General features: G+C 40.8%; 1 protein-coding gene across 3 annotated transcripts in view; it reads left to right on the forward strand.

Annotated features, from left to right (window-relative positions):
• LOC124284868 (dynein axonemal intermediate chain 7 homolog) overlaps positions 1 to 18,005 on the forward strand; it is a 43,308-nt gene that overhangs the window by 16,704 nt on the left and 8,599 nt on the right. The window contains exons 1-8 of one of the 3 annotated variants that reach the window (XM_046720987.1): positions 1,086 to 1,622; positions 3,608 to 3,675; positions 6,525 to 6,615; positions 7,410 to 7,501; positions 7,687 to 7,791; positions 10,028 to 10,168; positions 16,911 to 16,991; positions 17,568 to 17,737. In XM_046720987.1, the coding sequence (XP_046576943.1) occupies positions 3,664 to 3,675; positions 6,525 to 6,615; positions 7,410 to 7,501; positions 7,687 to 7,791; positions 10,028 to 10,168; positions 16,911 to 16,991; positions 17,568 to 17,737 (692 nt within the window). In that variant the 5' untranslated portion in view covers positions 1,086 to 1,622; positions 3,608 to 3,663. Of the gene's footprint in view, positions 1 to 1,085; positions 1,623 to 3,607; positions 3,676 to 6,524; positions 6,616 to 7,409; positions 7,502 to 7,686; positions 7,792 to 10,027; positions 10,169 to 16,910; positions 16,992 to 17,567; positions 17,738 to 18,005 lie in introns of those variants that run through there. The other 2 variants (XM_046720988.1, XM_046720986.1) reach the window with 2 other exon arrangements.

Genomic DNA, 18,005 nt, shown 5'->3' on the forward strand with positions numbered 1-18,005 from the left:
CACTACACAGCAATGATAACATATTCCATGATATCATCGTATATGTATACCATACAAATGTACATATGGCTTACCTGTACACAGAAAATTACCAATGTATACAATATTTATTCAAAATAGTTCTAACAGTTATAGTTCAATGTCTGGTAAGTTAGAACTGATATTCATGATATTGATGAATAACTGATATAATCACGACTAACAAACAATGATCATGTAGTAATATAATTTGGCTACATCATGTGTACATAGACATTTCAAACATTAAATACTGTATATGTACCCCAGTTGGTGGACAGGAGTGAGTGAGTTTGGTTTTACGCCGCTTTTAGCAATATTCCAGCCATATCACGCCGGGGGACACCAGAAATGGGCTTAACACATTGTACCCATGTGGGCAATCGAACCCGGGTCTTCGGCGTGATGAATGAATGCCTTAACCACGAGGCTACCCCACTGCCCCTTGGTGGACAGGAAAATAACCTTATACTGATTAACCTAACATTGTACTTTACAAAAAGAACACTGTACATGGTCTTTGAATTGCATTTAGAAGTGTAACACTTTACGAAAAACAATTTGGATTAAACAGTATTTGTTTATCTAATTTTATATCACTGTTGGATTTCCTGACTTTCAGGTTTTATCAAACAGATATCCTATGAGTGCTAGTTGTTGCCACATTTTGGTGTTCCCAATCAACTGTTTGCTAGTAGATGCTACACACAACTGTTGGCACTTTGTTTACTTATAGCAAGGATAAACTTGCCTTCTTACCATTTCTAGTTTGGTGTGAAATGCAAACATAAAATCATTCACATAAGATGACAGGTCTTGTGTTTCTAATGATATATGTAATACTTCGTGTATCAATATTTATATAAACAAGAATGATACGTGCTAAAGGTCACGTAATCTTGACTATATAATATGTGTGTACACATCGTATGTCAACTAGAAGTTTTGACAGTAAGTTTCTCTCAGTCCCTACAAAAGGAATACTAGTATCGAACAAGGGAACATTACTTAGTAATGTCATTGATGTATCATCTTACTTTTTACTGGCAGTGAATGCTCTATAGAAACATTGCCGTGAGCCGCAATCCTCAAAGACGGTTGAGTGCACGTTTGGTTACTAAAATACTTCAATGACGGAATATGATTTTTAATCAGGCTTTCTACAAAGAATACCGAACAAGTTATGTGTGTCATGAATATTCAAATATGTTTTTAATCTTTTGGAATATTGTTAGGAATTGGATAATGACGCTAACAGATGGGTTATATATTTAATATGTGTACAATTTCATATACCAGGCAAGTCCATACTTTTGAATGGTACCATAAGTGGATATAGCATTTGTTTTACGACCTTTGTGAGGAAAAACAATAAGGAGCTTCACAAGAAGACAATTATTGATTCCCATATTCTATGACGCATAGTTATATTTCTCCATTTCTCGTATGTGTTGATATTATTTTATACAGAAAAAAATAACTTGGCAAATATTACGACATTCTCCAGCCGGAAACTTATTTGTTTCCGGCAGCTCGGTTGCTATCCAACAACAAACTAGAAATTTGATCACAGAGCACTGCTTATCGCACTACTCTCGGAAATGGTAATGACCAAGTATTATTTCTGTTCGGTTTGGTAGTCCAACTATAATCTTTTACCTTGGATGTATCTCAAACATTTCTCGGTTCAATTTATTTCCATTTCAAGACCATCTAAAGAATTATTTAGACCGGTCAGATACCGTAATGTTATCAACAGACGAATGTTGAATTAATATACGATACTGGCGCTAGAGAGCTGCATTTATATGAAATGGGCCCCAAATGTCAAATTAACTGACATTGGTTCAGTGTGAATGTTGCTGAGTTCAGACTTAGTGTTGTCTATGCATCCTGAGTAATATTATTCCTTATGCACATGTTTTATTTTGCAGCTGTATTTTCTCATTTAAATTGTTTCATGTTCATGAACAAACATTTGCAGTTGGTCTGTGGATATTGATCACGTAACTGTCAGTAAAGTCAAGTTAGAAAACAGCACAAAAATGTATACATGCCTTATACCGAATGCCTGATGACCATGTTTGTTTGATGCTGGAAATACAGGGTATGTGACTGCATTTCTATTTGAGTATGGAGGGATAAGCAAGAAATTGTCAGAAACAATTGCCCTCCATGACAATGTATAGTTTAATGTGATTAAATTAATTTATCATCAAAGCAGTTCGTAAATGTTGAAATGAGAAATCAACATCGAAAAATTATGCAAAAATACAAGTTCCAGAATAGCATAATTTATGGCAACCTCATCAGTTACATTCTTCAAGGTCACTTTTCAACAAAACATTTCTACCAAAGTTTAGTAACTGGAAGTGACATTTACTTGTAAACGAAAACTTTCATTACATTCATTTTACATTATATGTTAGAGGCAAGCCTGGCAAGACAGGTAAAAAAGGCGAAGATTTCATTAGTAAGGTTACCCTTACTGAAACGGTGGATTGTGTCAGATGTTCTGCTATCTAGCCCCCAAAATATGTATATTTCCTGTTTCTTGTGACTTTTAACACAAATGACAGAGTGTTATTGGGGATAGCATTTTATTTATTTGTTTTCTATGGAAGTAAACTTGATTCTAATGCTGTGCATGATATCTTTCCTCCTTGTGATTGACACGTGTTTCAGTATTAAGGGTGTGGCAATTATAGAGTTGAACGAGTCGAGAAATGCAGGAAATCTATCAGCAATGTTTGATTCCTTCATTAATATTGGCTTTTGAATCTTGAAGGAGTTGAGTAATCTTGAACAATGTGCTTGCATATGTAATTCTTTATGGGTTTGTATCCACTTTGTTTCACAACCATCTGTAAAATACATATGGCTAATTTTCAATGACCTGTTCTGGTAAGAGAGAAACCACTGGGAGTACTCACACCAATGGATTGTGTAGTGTGAGTATCTACTCTAGCCTTCAATGTCAAGTTGGATTAGTTCAGATGTGTTCAGTGAGTTATACACAGTTTCATTAGTTGATGAATATAAACATGTCACTTCTATCGTCAGGCTGAAGACCTGGGTTAATTCCCCACATGGGTACAATGTGGGAAGTCCATTTATGGTTTCTCCACTATGATATTACTTGAATATTACTACAAGTAGCTTAAGCACTAATTAACTACACTACAAATTGGCTGTATGTGTTTATCGGTGATTGAGGGACCAATGGTGTATATAAAAATACGTAATGATATGTTTGATGAATTTTATAATTACATATATATTCATGTATAATTAACCCAAACCTTTCTCCTTACAGCTCTGGCCTTATTCTTTGTTTTATTACGACACCCATGGAGTAATAATTCATGCAAAAATTCATTATTAATTATTACTCCATGATAGTTTCAAATCAATATTCGTTTGATGTGTTATACATTGAAATTGGTAAAATCATAAACTTGATATTCTAATTCTAACATGTTTATGTTGTACTCCAGGGCACTGAAGAGGTTCATTTCAGTGTGCATACACTGTATCCCATATTGTTTCAATACACTAATGTGTTTTTATTTGATTGCATGCTATTCAGGAAAGTAGTTTTTGAGACATTTGTGAAAATCCAAGCGTCTCACCCAATCAATCACAATGGCAGATGAGGTCAGTAACAAGTGTGTGCTATAGATGTTTTGGAATGGGACAGATGAATTGTTTGACATTGCATAGTAGTGAAACTGTAGCAGTAGTCAATAGATGTTATTTGTCTTGAAAACATTTGTATGCAAAATAGATTTTTGTAGATTCGAAATATGTACAGGTCACAACACTTCACTAAAGTAAAAGATGCAAGAAACAGACTTAAATGCTTAGTTAGCATATCCAGTAGTCAGAAATAATCAGCTAAGAAACTCAAATCTCAACATTTGTTATTTGTAAGTTTTAAGTTTTAATAACTTCAGGTATATAAGCAAAAACAGAAATACATATGAACCTATTAATGTGTGAATTCAAATATGCAGCCCTTTCAATAGACAAAACTGCATATTGAATGGGCCAAACAAAGTGAAAGGTGGTCCAATATTTCTTTACAATCTTGCCACATATTTCAACACAGTGGTGAGGTGGTGACTTTTGAGAGCTGATTTTGAAAAATGGTGAGGGTTTTGTCATTTCCATTGAAATAACTTAAGCTTTTAATCAATTTAAAAGTTGAATCCATTTCTAGAACTTTACTTAAACTGTTTAACATTTCTTCTCAAAAGTACCAACTGTTTTAGGATTTGTATTTATAAATTCAACCCACCTTTAAGTTGTATTATTACGTATACAGATGTACTATGATAGTTTTTGCCATTGAAAATATTTATCAATTTTTTGCTGTATATTACATAGAAACATGGAACCAATTCCACATGACAAGGTCCAACATTGTATTATTTGTCACAGAACTTACATCATGATGGAGTGGATTGCACCATAGTAGCATCATACGTCTTAGCAGCAGTCCCGGAATGAACCACTCATACAGTGGCCACAAGCAAGATTGCACCAAGCCTATATAACAGTTGTGAATGACAAATGTGATGGTAGATTTCACCCAGCGACTAAATATATCAACTTGTACAATTGACATTGAGGCAACTATGAATTATTATGAGTGGGTGAAGTATTGGTATCAGTATTGATATAAATATTGATGATGGAATGTATGAGTTAAACATATAGGTCAGGATTTACTGAAGAGTTGCCTACAGTTTCACTCTGTGCTGACTAACCTCATCCAGCGTGACCTACATTAATGACATCTCATTAGTTTTGTTCATTGCATGCTGCCAGTTTCAGTTTGGTTTGCTTTGAGTGTTGTATTACATACAGGTGCACAGATTTACTACTTACAATTGGTGGTGGCAGGATCATTCTAATAGCTGTTGCTTGGGTTACAAGATAGCATGACAAGTAATATTACCATGTTTATGTGCTGGTAATATAAATGAGCAGAAAATGTGTTTGGGAATTTCCAAGGATGTTACTATTAACAAAATGTCATCATCTGTTGGCAATATTTTGTGGGCTTTAAGATATGTAATTGATTGCAATAAGCATTTTTCAAACTTGATGGACAACTTGGAAAAATATTACTTTGGAGAAATAACTTGTATGTAGAATATTATGTAAATGATATTTAAGAAATTGTCCTAATAAGAGTTTTATTAAAAAAGTAGTAAAATAATGGAGCAGAAGAACATGTGAAGGTGCTTGGGCTTGTTGTAAATGTAGTTGAAATATGTTAAAATAGCATAAGTACCACTGGTAAAACATGAAATATTAATTTACAGCTGTAGAATAACTTGAATAGAATGAAATATGAATTGCATATGTTCATTCACATATTTTATCATTTATAACTGTTGATGTTGAATTTAAGCGACAGCAGAAATACATGCTATAAATCTGTTTTCAAGCATGTAGCAAGTAAATTGCTGTTTAGGTTACAGAACTGAGGTAGGATGTATAACAAATGATCGTTTATTGTGATGGAACAGATCAACAGGAGGTAGTGTATGGTTACTGTAAGTGTCAGCCCGAAAAATGAAACATACAACTTTATGGATGACGACTTCTAGTTTATTGCATATATTGTCTGTTCCATATATGCAATAAACAAGAAGTTGTTATCAATACAGTTCTTTGCTTCATTTCTGACTCTCCAACTTCTAGAATGCCAACCAAACAATTAGTGTTGGCCTGTTGGAAGTATTTGAAAGCTGGCTCCTTCAGACCTTTCCCCATTCTCGTTATACAGTATAATCTACATTGTAATTTGATCAATATCTTTGATCCATGTGCAAATATTGCCTCATTTAAAATCTGGTTGAACTTTGTCAAATGATCTTTCATGAAAAATATGAAGATAGTCAAATGACACTGGGTTTTGTATAATTGAGACAAGTAGTGATATCACCAGTATTTAATTTACCTTGGACATGTGATACAACTTGGACAGTCTTGCAGACGTCCTTCCCCTTGTCCCGTCTTAATACTTGGGAAAATATCTTTTGAACATTAAGTTCATTGAATCATGTTAATAGTCACCTGAATTGTGTAAATTTGTCTTAATACATGTCAAACATTCGTTCATGACTTCAAGCTCATTTCCTCATGACATTCTTTGCCAAGTTGGTGATAAGAAAGACGAAGCTGATGATATCACTTTGTCATGATGAATTGGTCCTGAGTATGTATCACAGAACAGAGGTACATTGGATGGTAGAGGATGCCTTTCCCAGATTGTTGCAGAGGCTGGCTACAATCAGCACCAGCAAATTCCATCACATTAACTGAATCAAGAACAGGTATTGAAATTAATAGTTTGTGTTTTCATACAGTTTTCCATGAGCGTAAAGCAGCAGATATTGTATGTGTGAGTGGAATGGGTGTTGTACAGGTGAGTATGAAGGTTGTACTTGTTGAGAGTGTCAGTGGATAAGTGTAGCCTGGTCTCATTGAAGCCACCAAAGAAAGATGGCAAGAAGAAGCTGACCAAGGCTGACAAGGAGAAGTTAAAGAGGGAGGAAGCTGACCGCAAGGCACAGGAAGAAGGTGGGTACATATTGTTTTCTCCCTAATGTCAAATCACTCACTCTGCTAGCTCTCTGCATTAAGATATGGCCAACCCTCAGCCCCGATAGAAGGTCAAGTCGGGTGAGGATGACACTCTCAGGTCATTGACTGTTGTACCAATCAAAAGTCTGCTTTCTGAAAGCATTTGTTTTCATTTTCATTTCTGCCCCAACACACAAGTGTACACTTGTTATGTCTCTTCAAAATCACAGCAGTGTAACAGATATGGAGCTACCCATTCATGTTCATTTTCATGGTACAGAAAACAGATACGCTGCTGTGAATGCTGTCCAAACTCGTGCTAAGATACTGATGCCCTGGCTGTTTAGACAGATTACCTAATACAGCCTCAGATGGAGGTGTTGTCAGATTGTCATGAAGAGAGCTATCAAATGGAGTAATGAAATTGATATCAATGAGACTCGTTTCTTGTGAATCTTGGATTTCCTGATCAAGCACACAAGGAAACCTGAGTTACTAGTGGGAAGACAGATTATGTCAAATACTATTTTGCACATTAGTCTCGTCTTAACATTGCAACACCCTTGATATTCCCTTTATCTGGTCAGTTTCTCCAAGGTGATAAATGTCTGAGACCTTCTTCATGTTGGTCTTAATCCTTCAAACAATAAGCTGACATGATGATATAACTGGAATATTGTTCAAAGTGGTGTTATACCCAACTCACTCACTCACTCACGCTCACCTTCACATACACAATACATAGCTGGTGTATGATGTGAAATACATTGAGAGCAACATTGTTATTCCAGAGGAAGCACGGCTTCAAGCTGTAGAGGAAGAAAAGAAAAGGAAACAGCAGGAGAAGCTTGAGGCAGCGGAGAGGAAGAAATTAGAAAATGAGGTTTGGAAATTCACTGATTTTAATTATTGGAACACATTAATGAACAAGCACTAAATAGAAATAGATACTTTAAGTTAAATGTCCTCTTGCAGATATAAAGTTAATCCTTAATGCTTAATCCTTACACACTCATTCACCCTGAGGTTGATGGTCCTGGCTCATTCAACTCCAATGTCTATGTATAGGAGAAGAAAGTTAGGAAGATCCAGATGGCAGAACTGGAGGAGATTCTACAGGGAAACAGGAACAATCTACAGAGACTGCATGATGACCGCAGGAAGAAGGCCAAGGTCAGCCAATAGAGCCCTCTGATCATACTTTAATTTCAAAAGGGTCTGATACATTTACAATTTGTATTTTTATATCAGCCAGTTACCATATGCTTTGTTCCACAATGAAAACCATGTTGATAACATGCACCCTTCATCCCTTACTAGACAGGTTATGTGCACACTGTGTTCTTCCATCACCCATGAATACATACAACCACTCTGTAGTGTAGTAGGGACATGCATCCTTCATCACTTACTAGACAGGTTATGTGCACACTGTGTTCTTCCATCACCCATGAATACATACAACCACTCTGTAGTGTAGTAGGGACATGCATCCTTCATCATGTAGTAGGGACATGCATCCTTCATCACTTACTAGACAGGTTATGTGCACACTGTGTTCTTCCATCACCCATGAATACATACAACCACTCTGTAGTGTAGTAGGGACATGCATCCTTCATCACTTACTAGACAGGTTATGTGCACACTGTGTTCTTCCATCACCCATGAATACATACAACCACTCTGCAGTGTAGTAGGGACATGCATCCTTCATCACTTACTAGACAGGTTATGTGCACACTGTGTTCTTCCATCACCCATGAATACACTCAACCACTCTGTAGTGTAGTAGGGACATGCATCCTTCATCACTTACTAGACAGGTTATGTGCACACTGTGTTCTTCCATCACCCATGAATACATACAACCACTCTGTAGTGTAGTAGGGACATGCATCCTTCATCACTTACTAGACAGGTTATGTGCACACTGTGTTCTTCCATCACCCATGAATACACTCAACCACTCTGTAGTGTAGTAGGGACATGCATCCTTCATCACTTACTAGACAGGTTATGTGCACACTGTGTTCTTCCATCACCCATGAATACATACAACCACTCTGTAGTGTAGTAGGGACATGCATCCTTCATCACTTACTAGACAGGTTATGTGCACACTGTGTTCTTCCATCACCCATGAATACATACAACCACTCTGTAGTGTAGTAGGGACATGCATCCTTCATCACTTACTAGACAGGTTATGTGCACACTGTGTTCTTCCATCACCCATGAATACATACAACCACTCTGTAGTGTAGTAGGGACATGCATCCTTCATCACTTACTAGACAGGTTATGTGCACACTGTGTTCTTCCATCACCCATGAATACACTCAACCACTCTGTAGTGTAGTAGGGACATGCATCCTTCATCACTTACTAGACAGGTTATGTGCACACTGTGTTCTTCCATCACCCATGAATAGTACATACATCCTTCACTTACAACAACTCTGTAGTGTAGTAGGGACATGCATCCTTCATCACTTACTAGACAGGTTATGTGCACACTGTGTTCTTCCATCACCCATGAATACATACAACCACTCTGTAGTGTAGTAGGGACATGCATCCTTCATCACTTACTAGACAGGTTATGTGCACACTGTGTTCTTCCATCACCCATGAATACACTCAACCACTCTGTAGTGTAGTAGGGACATGCATCCTTCATCACTTACTAGACAGGTTATGTGCACACTGTGTTCTTCCATCACCCATGAATACATACAACCACTCTGTAGTGTAGTAGGGACATGCATCCTTCATCACTTACTAGACAGGTTATGTGCACACTGTGTTCTTCCATCACCCATGAATACATACAACCACTCTGTAGTGTAGTAGGGACATGCATCCTTCATCACTTACTAGACAGGTTATGTGCACACTGTGTTCTTCCATCACCCATGAATACATACAACCACTCTGTAGTGTAGTAGGGACATGCATCCTTCATCACTTACTAGACAGGTTATGTGCACACTGTGTTCTTCCATCACCCATGAATACATACAACCACTCTGTAGTGTAGTAGGGACATGCATCTGTTTTTAGTCAACTAATGACTCAAAGAAAACTCAAAGGCAGTTGACCTTTACTCTATGCCCTAACATTGTGTGACCCTACTATTGCCTGAAATTGATGCAGTATGTAGAGCAAGACTAAACTGAGACATAGCAAGACTATGACAAGAATATGACAAGTATTTCTTGTTTTGTACAATGTAATCTAAGCACTCATTTCTCTCTTTCTTGATCAAGTTACTGACTTGAATCTTGAAGAGAAGCTACTCCACAGCAAAGTGATCATATGTATTCAGTTGTCATGAAGGAATGTAGTTTGATGGATGATGGGTAACATCCTGCAAGAAGTGTTAATGCCCCTGTGTGTGTTCCAGTGGGCGAGGTACATGAGATGTGATGGATCGCCAGACCCCACCATCCCGGGGGAGATCAACACCTACATCAATCTCAGGCTGGAGGAGACAACTCGCACACTCCCAAAACTCGTACTGAAGGATATAGAACTAGACCTTTCAGTAAGTACATAGGGGAGTTCATCTTGTCCTTCATTGCATGACTGCTGGTGATGTTATTAAGGTGCACAACTTTTAACATAATGTAATTTTCTGAGTAAAATTGATATTTTATACTTATCCTGACTCATGTATTATTGCTTGTCTCCTTTCCTTCCCGAACGTTAGTGGAACACTTGTATCTCCTTTTTGAAGCTCCCTTCAATAAAGCAGACGTAAAATCACTACTCACCATGAGTTGTCTTCCTCTCAGTTTTGGCTGGAAAACGGCGCCACCCGTCTCCCACGCTTCACTCTCTCCGAATAGCTAGCCCGACACTTCGATTTACAGGGAAATCCAAAGTGCCTAGCGGGGAGGTTGGGAGGGCTTACCTCATGAGTTAGGATAAGTATAAAATATCAATTTTACTCAGAAAATTACATATTTTTCCTTATCCTGACTCATGTATTATTGCTTGTAGAATCCGTCGGAACTGGTGGTGGGAAGCCACTTCTGGATTCCAATTAGTGATTTACGTCTTGCATACCCCCCCTATGGGAACTTCCTGGTAGCACTTCAATTTACTGCTAGGCTCTGCTGCTGCTGTAACCCTTTACTTCCAGCTTTCTCTGATGGGGGGACCACAATTGTTAACTTTTGGTCCTTGCTTCTGTTAACATTTTATGTAGATTTTGCAACTCCATCTCTTGATGCAAGCATCAAGTGGAGAAGCGACCCTTTTTATGTACGAGTACGTCCTTACAAGTACTGGGTCTATCACTTATGCTTAGTCTGTCTTAGACGTGCATATGGACTCTAAAGCTGTAACTCTCCTGAGTGTAGGCTTTTGCAAGTCATGTGATAAAAGGGCGAGACTCCGTCTCAGCGCCTTTGTGGAACTGTCGATTGTTGTGCTACAACAAGTGGGCCGAAATGGTGAATGCCAGAGACGTCCTCGGTGGCGATGTCTCTCAGGTAGTGGTTGGCAAACACCATGTCCTATTTCCAGAAGCAGCCCTCCATTATCGTCGTGATAGAGCAATTCCCATGTAGAGTGAGTGTTGACGCCAGAGCTCTAATTTCATGTGGATTGGAGGCTCTTGGAGGATCAAGTCCTGCTGCTTTGTAGGCCCGTAGTATGACAGTTCTCATCCTTATTGATATCGTAGTGCGAGAGATCTCCGTCTGTGTCGCTGTCGATATAGGGATGAAAAGACACTTGAATTTTCGTCTCCTGGTCCTAGACCTTTGTAGGTAGACTTTCAATGCTCTTAATGGGCATAAGGATAGGTCCTGTGTATCCTGTGGCCCAAGGACTGATGATAGTGCTGGGATGTGGAATTGTCTGTCCGGTTGACCTGGCAGTTGATTCTTTGCTATAAAGTCCCATCTCAGTCCCATATGCACGATGTTTCGATTTTCGTCAAATCGTGTACTCTCAAAGTCTAGAGCATGTATTTCCGACATCCTTGCTGCTGTTGCTAAGGCGATCAGGAATAGAGTTTTCTGCATCAAGAACTCAAAAGATGTCCTATCTAATGGTTCATAAGCGTCACTGGTGAGATGCCGTGGAGAACTATGTTGAGGTCCCCGTCCGAGCTTTAAATCACTGTTGTTGGTCCTCCAGTTTAAAGAGCGTAGTAAGGCCAGTAACTCTGGTACCTTAGTCAGTTTTACACTCGTCCTCATAGTGATAACTGAGCTCAATGCCGCTAGGTATGTTGAAAGTGTTGACCCTTTTAACTGCTTCGCGTTTGTCTTAGGTGACAAAGATAGTCCGCCATTTGAGGGTGTGTCGCTTTTATGGCTGTGAAGCCTGTTTCCAAAGCGTAGGTCTCGAAGCTTCGCCACTTGTCGTACATGTTGCGTGTAGACTTGTGTAAAGCTAGTGTGACCGCTTTCGCTGCTCTGGCGGAATATCCTCTCTAATTCAAGCACGCCTTGATACGCTCCACGCGTGTAGCCGAAACACCTGTGGGTTGCCGTGTGCTTGCTTTGTGTGCGGATGTACTAGCAGATTCGTCCACTCTGGTAGTTGCAGTTGAGGCGGTCCTAGTTCTTGTATGAGAATGGGGAACCACATTCTTGCTGGCCAGTAAGGCACGATCAAAATCAGTTGCAGGTTCCTCGTCTGCATGATTTTCTGCAACACTTTCGGGATTAGAGCTGGTGGCGGGAACGCGTAAGCGTTAAGTCCTTCCCAAGAGATGCTTAGAGCATCTGTTGCCCCTGTTCGTGGATCTGTCCGACTTGAGGACTGAGTAGGCTCTGCCAACTTTGTAGTAATAACGGAGAGAGTAGTGCTTGAGATACAATGACTTGTATCTAGATCCAACGATCGTGAAACCCTTGCCATGTCCGTAAGGGCAACGAAGCAATGTCCGACTCTGTGACTGCCATCGTTGTGAAGTCTATGTAAGGTAGACTGCCTGCCGTAACCAAAAGTCCGTCAAACGTATGTTGCTGCAATTCGCCTGATGAACCGTCTTCAATGCTGACAGGGAAGGTCTCTAACCCCGTGAAGGCAGTCGAATCACGCAGTTGCCGTCTAACTGGACTGTAATTGAGGCCTTCTTCCCACGTTGAAAGGTTGTTGTCACTTGTAAACAATTCCTTGACATGTGAACTACGTCCGACTTCTGCGCAGGGCGTTGTCTCTCATGGACCAATCAAAATGAAGCATTTTGATTCCTTTAGCTTCCCGCGATGTGACGTCACCGGTGTAGCAGAAAAAAGGTCCTTGTAGAATCTTGTGCAGTCGTTTATATGTTATCAACACTCGGTCTTGTCCGTAGCCTTCTGGAGTTACACAAGTGACCACGTGTATAGAGGGTTGAATGGTAAACGCGCGAAAGATTTCGCCGCGTAATACCGATGTAGGTAGGCTGTTTCCTGGCTGCTGTGACTGATCTTCAGTCCTGAAGATAATGCAGTCGTCTTTTTATACAGATGATCAGTCCACACCTCCTCAGCGCTGCCACCTGTAGACTGCATTCATCGATCTCAATGAAGTGTCGTAAAATACCCTCTTTGTGTTGAAACACACAGGTCCTTGTAGAGTTGACTTTGTAACTTCATAGCCTTAGCAAGGCTGTGCTGAACCACGCCAATGTGAATACCTGAAGATCTGTACGCAAGTGAAGATCTCTATATGGACATGACTCCCTCCTGGATTCTTCAGATACATCTCTAACCTTTGAGAAGGTGTAGGTTGTTAGCACCAAGGAGTGCAGTTAGTCCCGTTATTATCTTCTGATGTAGATATATCTATCTTAATTTTCTCAACGATGTGAATCCCGTCCTGGATTCAGTCTGAAGATCTGCGCAGGTGATGAATTCAGACAAGAGTACCCCTCTTGAACTTCAACACGTGTCCCTCTGTCTTTACGCAGGCGAAGATTTCTTCCTCCATGCTGAAGAGTTCCTTCGTATAGGCTCACAACGAAGATCAAGGTCTGAGGGTGAAGTGGGATGGCCAAGGACGTCTATATTAATCGTCGAAACTGCAGAGCATGACTGTCAAGTGCGTGATCCTTCACACATTTCTTCATGCCGATTACCTCCCGCAGCTTCGTCCTTAGGCTTGCGCGAACCGTCCATTAGGTCCATCATTTGCTGCATAAAAAATACCCGTGTTGAAGGTCTGCGACGACTGCAGATGTAGTGACGCATCTGAGAGTGTTGCGGCTTTTTGCATTTAACTGTGGTATATTTGGAGACTGGAAGTTTGTTGCCTTCCTGAAGGCTGCGTCAAAGTCCTCAGGTACGCCCGAGACTGGGTCAATTGGAGGTAAGGTGATTGTGTGTACATCATCGTCCTTCATTAGGTACGTGAATGCTTCATCCGCCATCGTCCTCTGTATCCAGTCCAGTTGGATATGATCGTTGAGTATCCTCCCTGCATGGAGATCTGCGTGGCAATCTGTGTGGAGATGAGTACGTAGAACTATGTGTAGTTCTAAGAGGAGATGTGTATGGCGACCTGCGTGGAGGTGAGCGTCTACGTGTCCGGGGTTGCCTTTGCAAAGGCAATATATTCCTATGTGGTGACATTCTTGATGATCTATCTGACGACCTTCGCGCAGGTGAGAGATTTGTTGAGGGTCTCAGTCCTGAGACGGCTCTCAGTATCTTCTTGGAGGTGTAAGCCTCTCTGTGATGTAGGTAGCCTGCGCGAAGGCTCTTCATTTAGCTTTATCATCAGATGACGATCTATTTTGGTCGGATGAATGTCCCTTCCTTCGCGCAAGTTCGTTGACGTCGTGCAGGGTAGGTCTGCTCTTAGAGCTAGAACCTCTTGTAGATATCTCCGATGCGCCACCTGCGGGGTCCTTCGCGCAGCATTGGTTGAGCATGAGAGGCGGCTGCCTGACCATCATGCAAGGTCCTGCGGCGCTTCTCCATCAGGTCCATCATCTGTTGGGAGAATTGCTGCATGAAGGTCGGGGTTGAATGTCTGCGACGAATGTAGAGATGACGCATCTGAGAGGATAGCGATATGGTCCAGGGATCGCTGTACATCATGGATCCCTGCTGCCAGTGTAGAAGGTAACTCAGACTCGCGTCGATAATGTTGCTGACGTTACCGTTGCTGAGGCCTGCGTCTTCTTCTTATGCAGTATCTCTGGGATACGGATAGGCGGTTCTACGCATACAAGCCTATTTCTTCCATCGGGACGATCTCGGCAGAGAAGGTCCTTGTAGTCTGTGAAGAGCTTCCAGTAGATCTCGTTGAAGCCTTAGGGGTGTAAGGCTTCTTCTGCGACGAAGATGGCCTCTCCTTCTTCGTATGGGTTGAGGAGTTGTCCGACGTAGAAGATCTTTTCTTCGACGTAATGGCGGACCTCATCCCACGCCCATCTTCTGAAGACGCCTCCGGCAGGTCACTTGGCAATGTATTCCTAAGTGGTGACTGCCGTGACGATCTTGTTGTTGACGCTGTAGAAGATAATTCAGATGACCTTCGCGCAGGTGAGAGATTTTGTTGAGGGTCTGAGTCCCGAGACGTCTCTCTCGACCTTCTAGGTGGTGTAGGTTTCTTTCTCTGCTAAGTGGGTAGCCTGCCTGAAGGTTCTTCATTAGCCTCATCATCTGATGACGATCTATTTGGTTCTGAAGAGAGTGCCGTCCTGCGCGCAGGTTTGCTGACGTCATGTAGCGTAGATCTGCTCTTAGTCCTAGAGCTAGATTCTCTGGTGGGCCTCTCAGATGTATCATCAGTGTGGGGTCGTTCGTGCAGGTCTGGATCTTCTCTGAGGTTGATGACTTGAGCATGAGAGCCGTCTGGCTGTCCATCATGCAAGGCTCTTTCCTGCGCGAAGCGCTTCTCCATCATCTCCATCATCTGTTGAGAGAATTGCTGCATAAAGGCCCCGAGGTTGAATGTCTGCGATGATTGTAGAGATGTCGTATCTGAGATGGTAGCGATATGGTCCAGGGATCGCTGTGCTTCATGGATCTCTGCTGTCAGTGTAGAAGGTAACTCGGACTGCGTAGATAGGGCTGCTGACGTTACCGTTGCTGAGGCCTGCTTCCTTTTCTTATGCTGTATCTCTGGGATGATCAACAGTGGCTCATCATAAGGCCTCTCTCTTCCATCGGGACGATTTCGGCCGAAAAAAGTCCTCCCAATCTGCGAAGAACTCCCCATTGAGCTGTTTAAAGTCTTAGGGGTGTAAGGCTTCTTCTGCGTTGAAGATGGCCTCTTCTTCTTCGTATGGGTTGAGGAGTTGTCCGTGTAATGGCGGACATCATCCCACGCCCATCTCAGAAGACGCCTCCGGCAGGTCACTGGATGGAAGTATGTCGTCTGACAACGATAGACAGCTCTTGAGGGACTCAGCCGGTTTATCCATGACTTGCAAAAGTCGTCTGGATTTATCCTAAGCACACCTAAGTACAGAGAAATAATAATGATTAAATTGAATTTGTGTTAATTGCTGACATAAGTTACAGCGAGAGCTGGAAGTACATATTGTTGTGCAACTTTGCACAGTAAATGCGGGTCTGCAGCAGATAACCTACAACGAAAAAAGGTTTCCATGAAATGTAAACAACTGAACAATCACGTAAAAACCGTGAATGAACAGTCAAATTACGAATAATTTTCAAACCATATTGTAGAAGAATACTCCCTAAAGCCTTATAAAGGTAACTTATAGGGCAATAACTAATTAATCAAAGGATATAGTGCCGTATTGGAGATACAGGCGCTCTCCCAACCGTCCACTAGGGCGAAGAAGGAGAGAGTGAAGCGTGGGAAGACGGGTGGCGTCGTTTTCCAGCCAAAACTGAGAGGAAGACAACTCATGGTGAGTAGTGATTTTACCTCTGCTTTATTGAAGGGAGCTTCAAAAAGGAGATACAAGTGTTCCACTAACGTTCGGGAAGGAAAGGAGACAAGCAATAATACACGAGTCAGGATAAGGAAAATTATATCTTTTAATATCAATTAGCAAGAAAACATTCCTCATTTAGTATTTTCATTGAGTGAAATCTGTTGTGTTCCCACAATAGCTGATTGATGTTTTTAGACCATGGGGTAAAATGCAAAGTAACATGATGGTTTTAAACAAGGGAGCTAAAGAACTGAAGGGCTGTAATATATGCATTTGTAGTGGTACTCTGGTGAATGTATGTCACATGGTAGTTTCATACACTTTGATGTGGTTGGTCTTGTGAAGCATATACTACTTGTTACAATGTTGTGATTGAACACATTATAAAAATATGGATCACCTTGACACAGCCATGTTTGTGTTCCAGCTGATAGCTGAGTTAGAGTACATGCTGACAGACACCCCGACCGAGGAGCTGACAGACAGACAGGTAGCAGCATACAAGGAGGTAGGTAGCAGTAACCATGGTCAAGCTTCCAAAGCTTGACTAGATATTTAGGGTAAAAATAGCAACTTCTTAATGAAAAGAGAGATGATAGAAGCAAGTGCTTGCCCCTTATATCGTTAAAATATCATCCAGAATGTTCCATTCTATGTTGAATTCGCCTTTGAAGGTTCTGTACATGCATTCACATACGCTGGACATATATTTATATTTACATACACAAGCCATATACACACATGCACAGGACATATACATTCATACACGGGCTATATCCTTTCATACAGAAGCCATATACTCACATGTAAACACATACACTGTCCATCTAAGCCCATTTTAACAGATAAATATTCATCATTCGAGTCCAGTGTTGTGATTCCTGTGCTGTATGGTTTTACAACACTTTTAGCAATATTCCAGCAATATCACAGCAGGTGACGCCAGAAATGGGCTTCACACATTGTACCCATGTGGGGAATCGAACCCAGGTGTTCGGCGTGACAAGTGAACACTTTACCCACTAGGCTACCCTTCCACCCCTAGTTTACTTTGAACCTCACTCAGTTTCACTGTTGTGCATAGACAATCGAGGAGATCCAGGATGTGATCCGGGGGAAGCTGGACAAAGCGGTGTTCCATGTGCTGTGTGATGCCAGCACCATGCAGGACCCAGAGACATATAATCTCCAGTTTGTTATAAAGAATCCAGAAATACAGCTGTGCATCTGGGGAAATCTCAGCAAAAATCCAAGGTAAATAAATTTTTCGATTTTTTATTGTTGCCTCCCATGTGAACAGGTTTACATAATACCAGACACATTAACAACATTACATTTGAAAACAGTAGATAGTGGACAATAATTGTAAAGGCTATCAAGTCTGTGACTGCAACTGTTTGCAGCTGCAGGACTTTCTGTCCATCACATGAAACTTGACATAATTTGTGACCTTGTTTATTACATCATCCTCCAGCTTTATGTATCATAGGGCTGGGACAGGTAACCTGGATACCTGGGATGG

This window comes from Haliotis rubra, unplaced genomic scaffold (genome assembly GCF_003918875.1).
Source record: "Haliotis rubra isolate DU_JTF1 unplaced genomic scaffold, ASM391887v1 Scf347, whole genome shotgun sequence".
NCBI lineage: Eukaryota > Metazoa > Mollusca > Gastropoda > Lepetellida > Haliotidae > Haliotis > Haliotis rubra.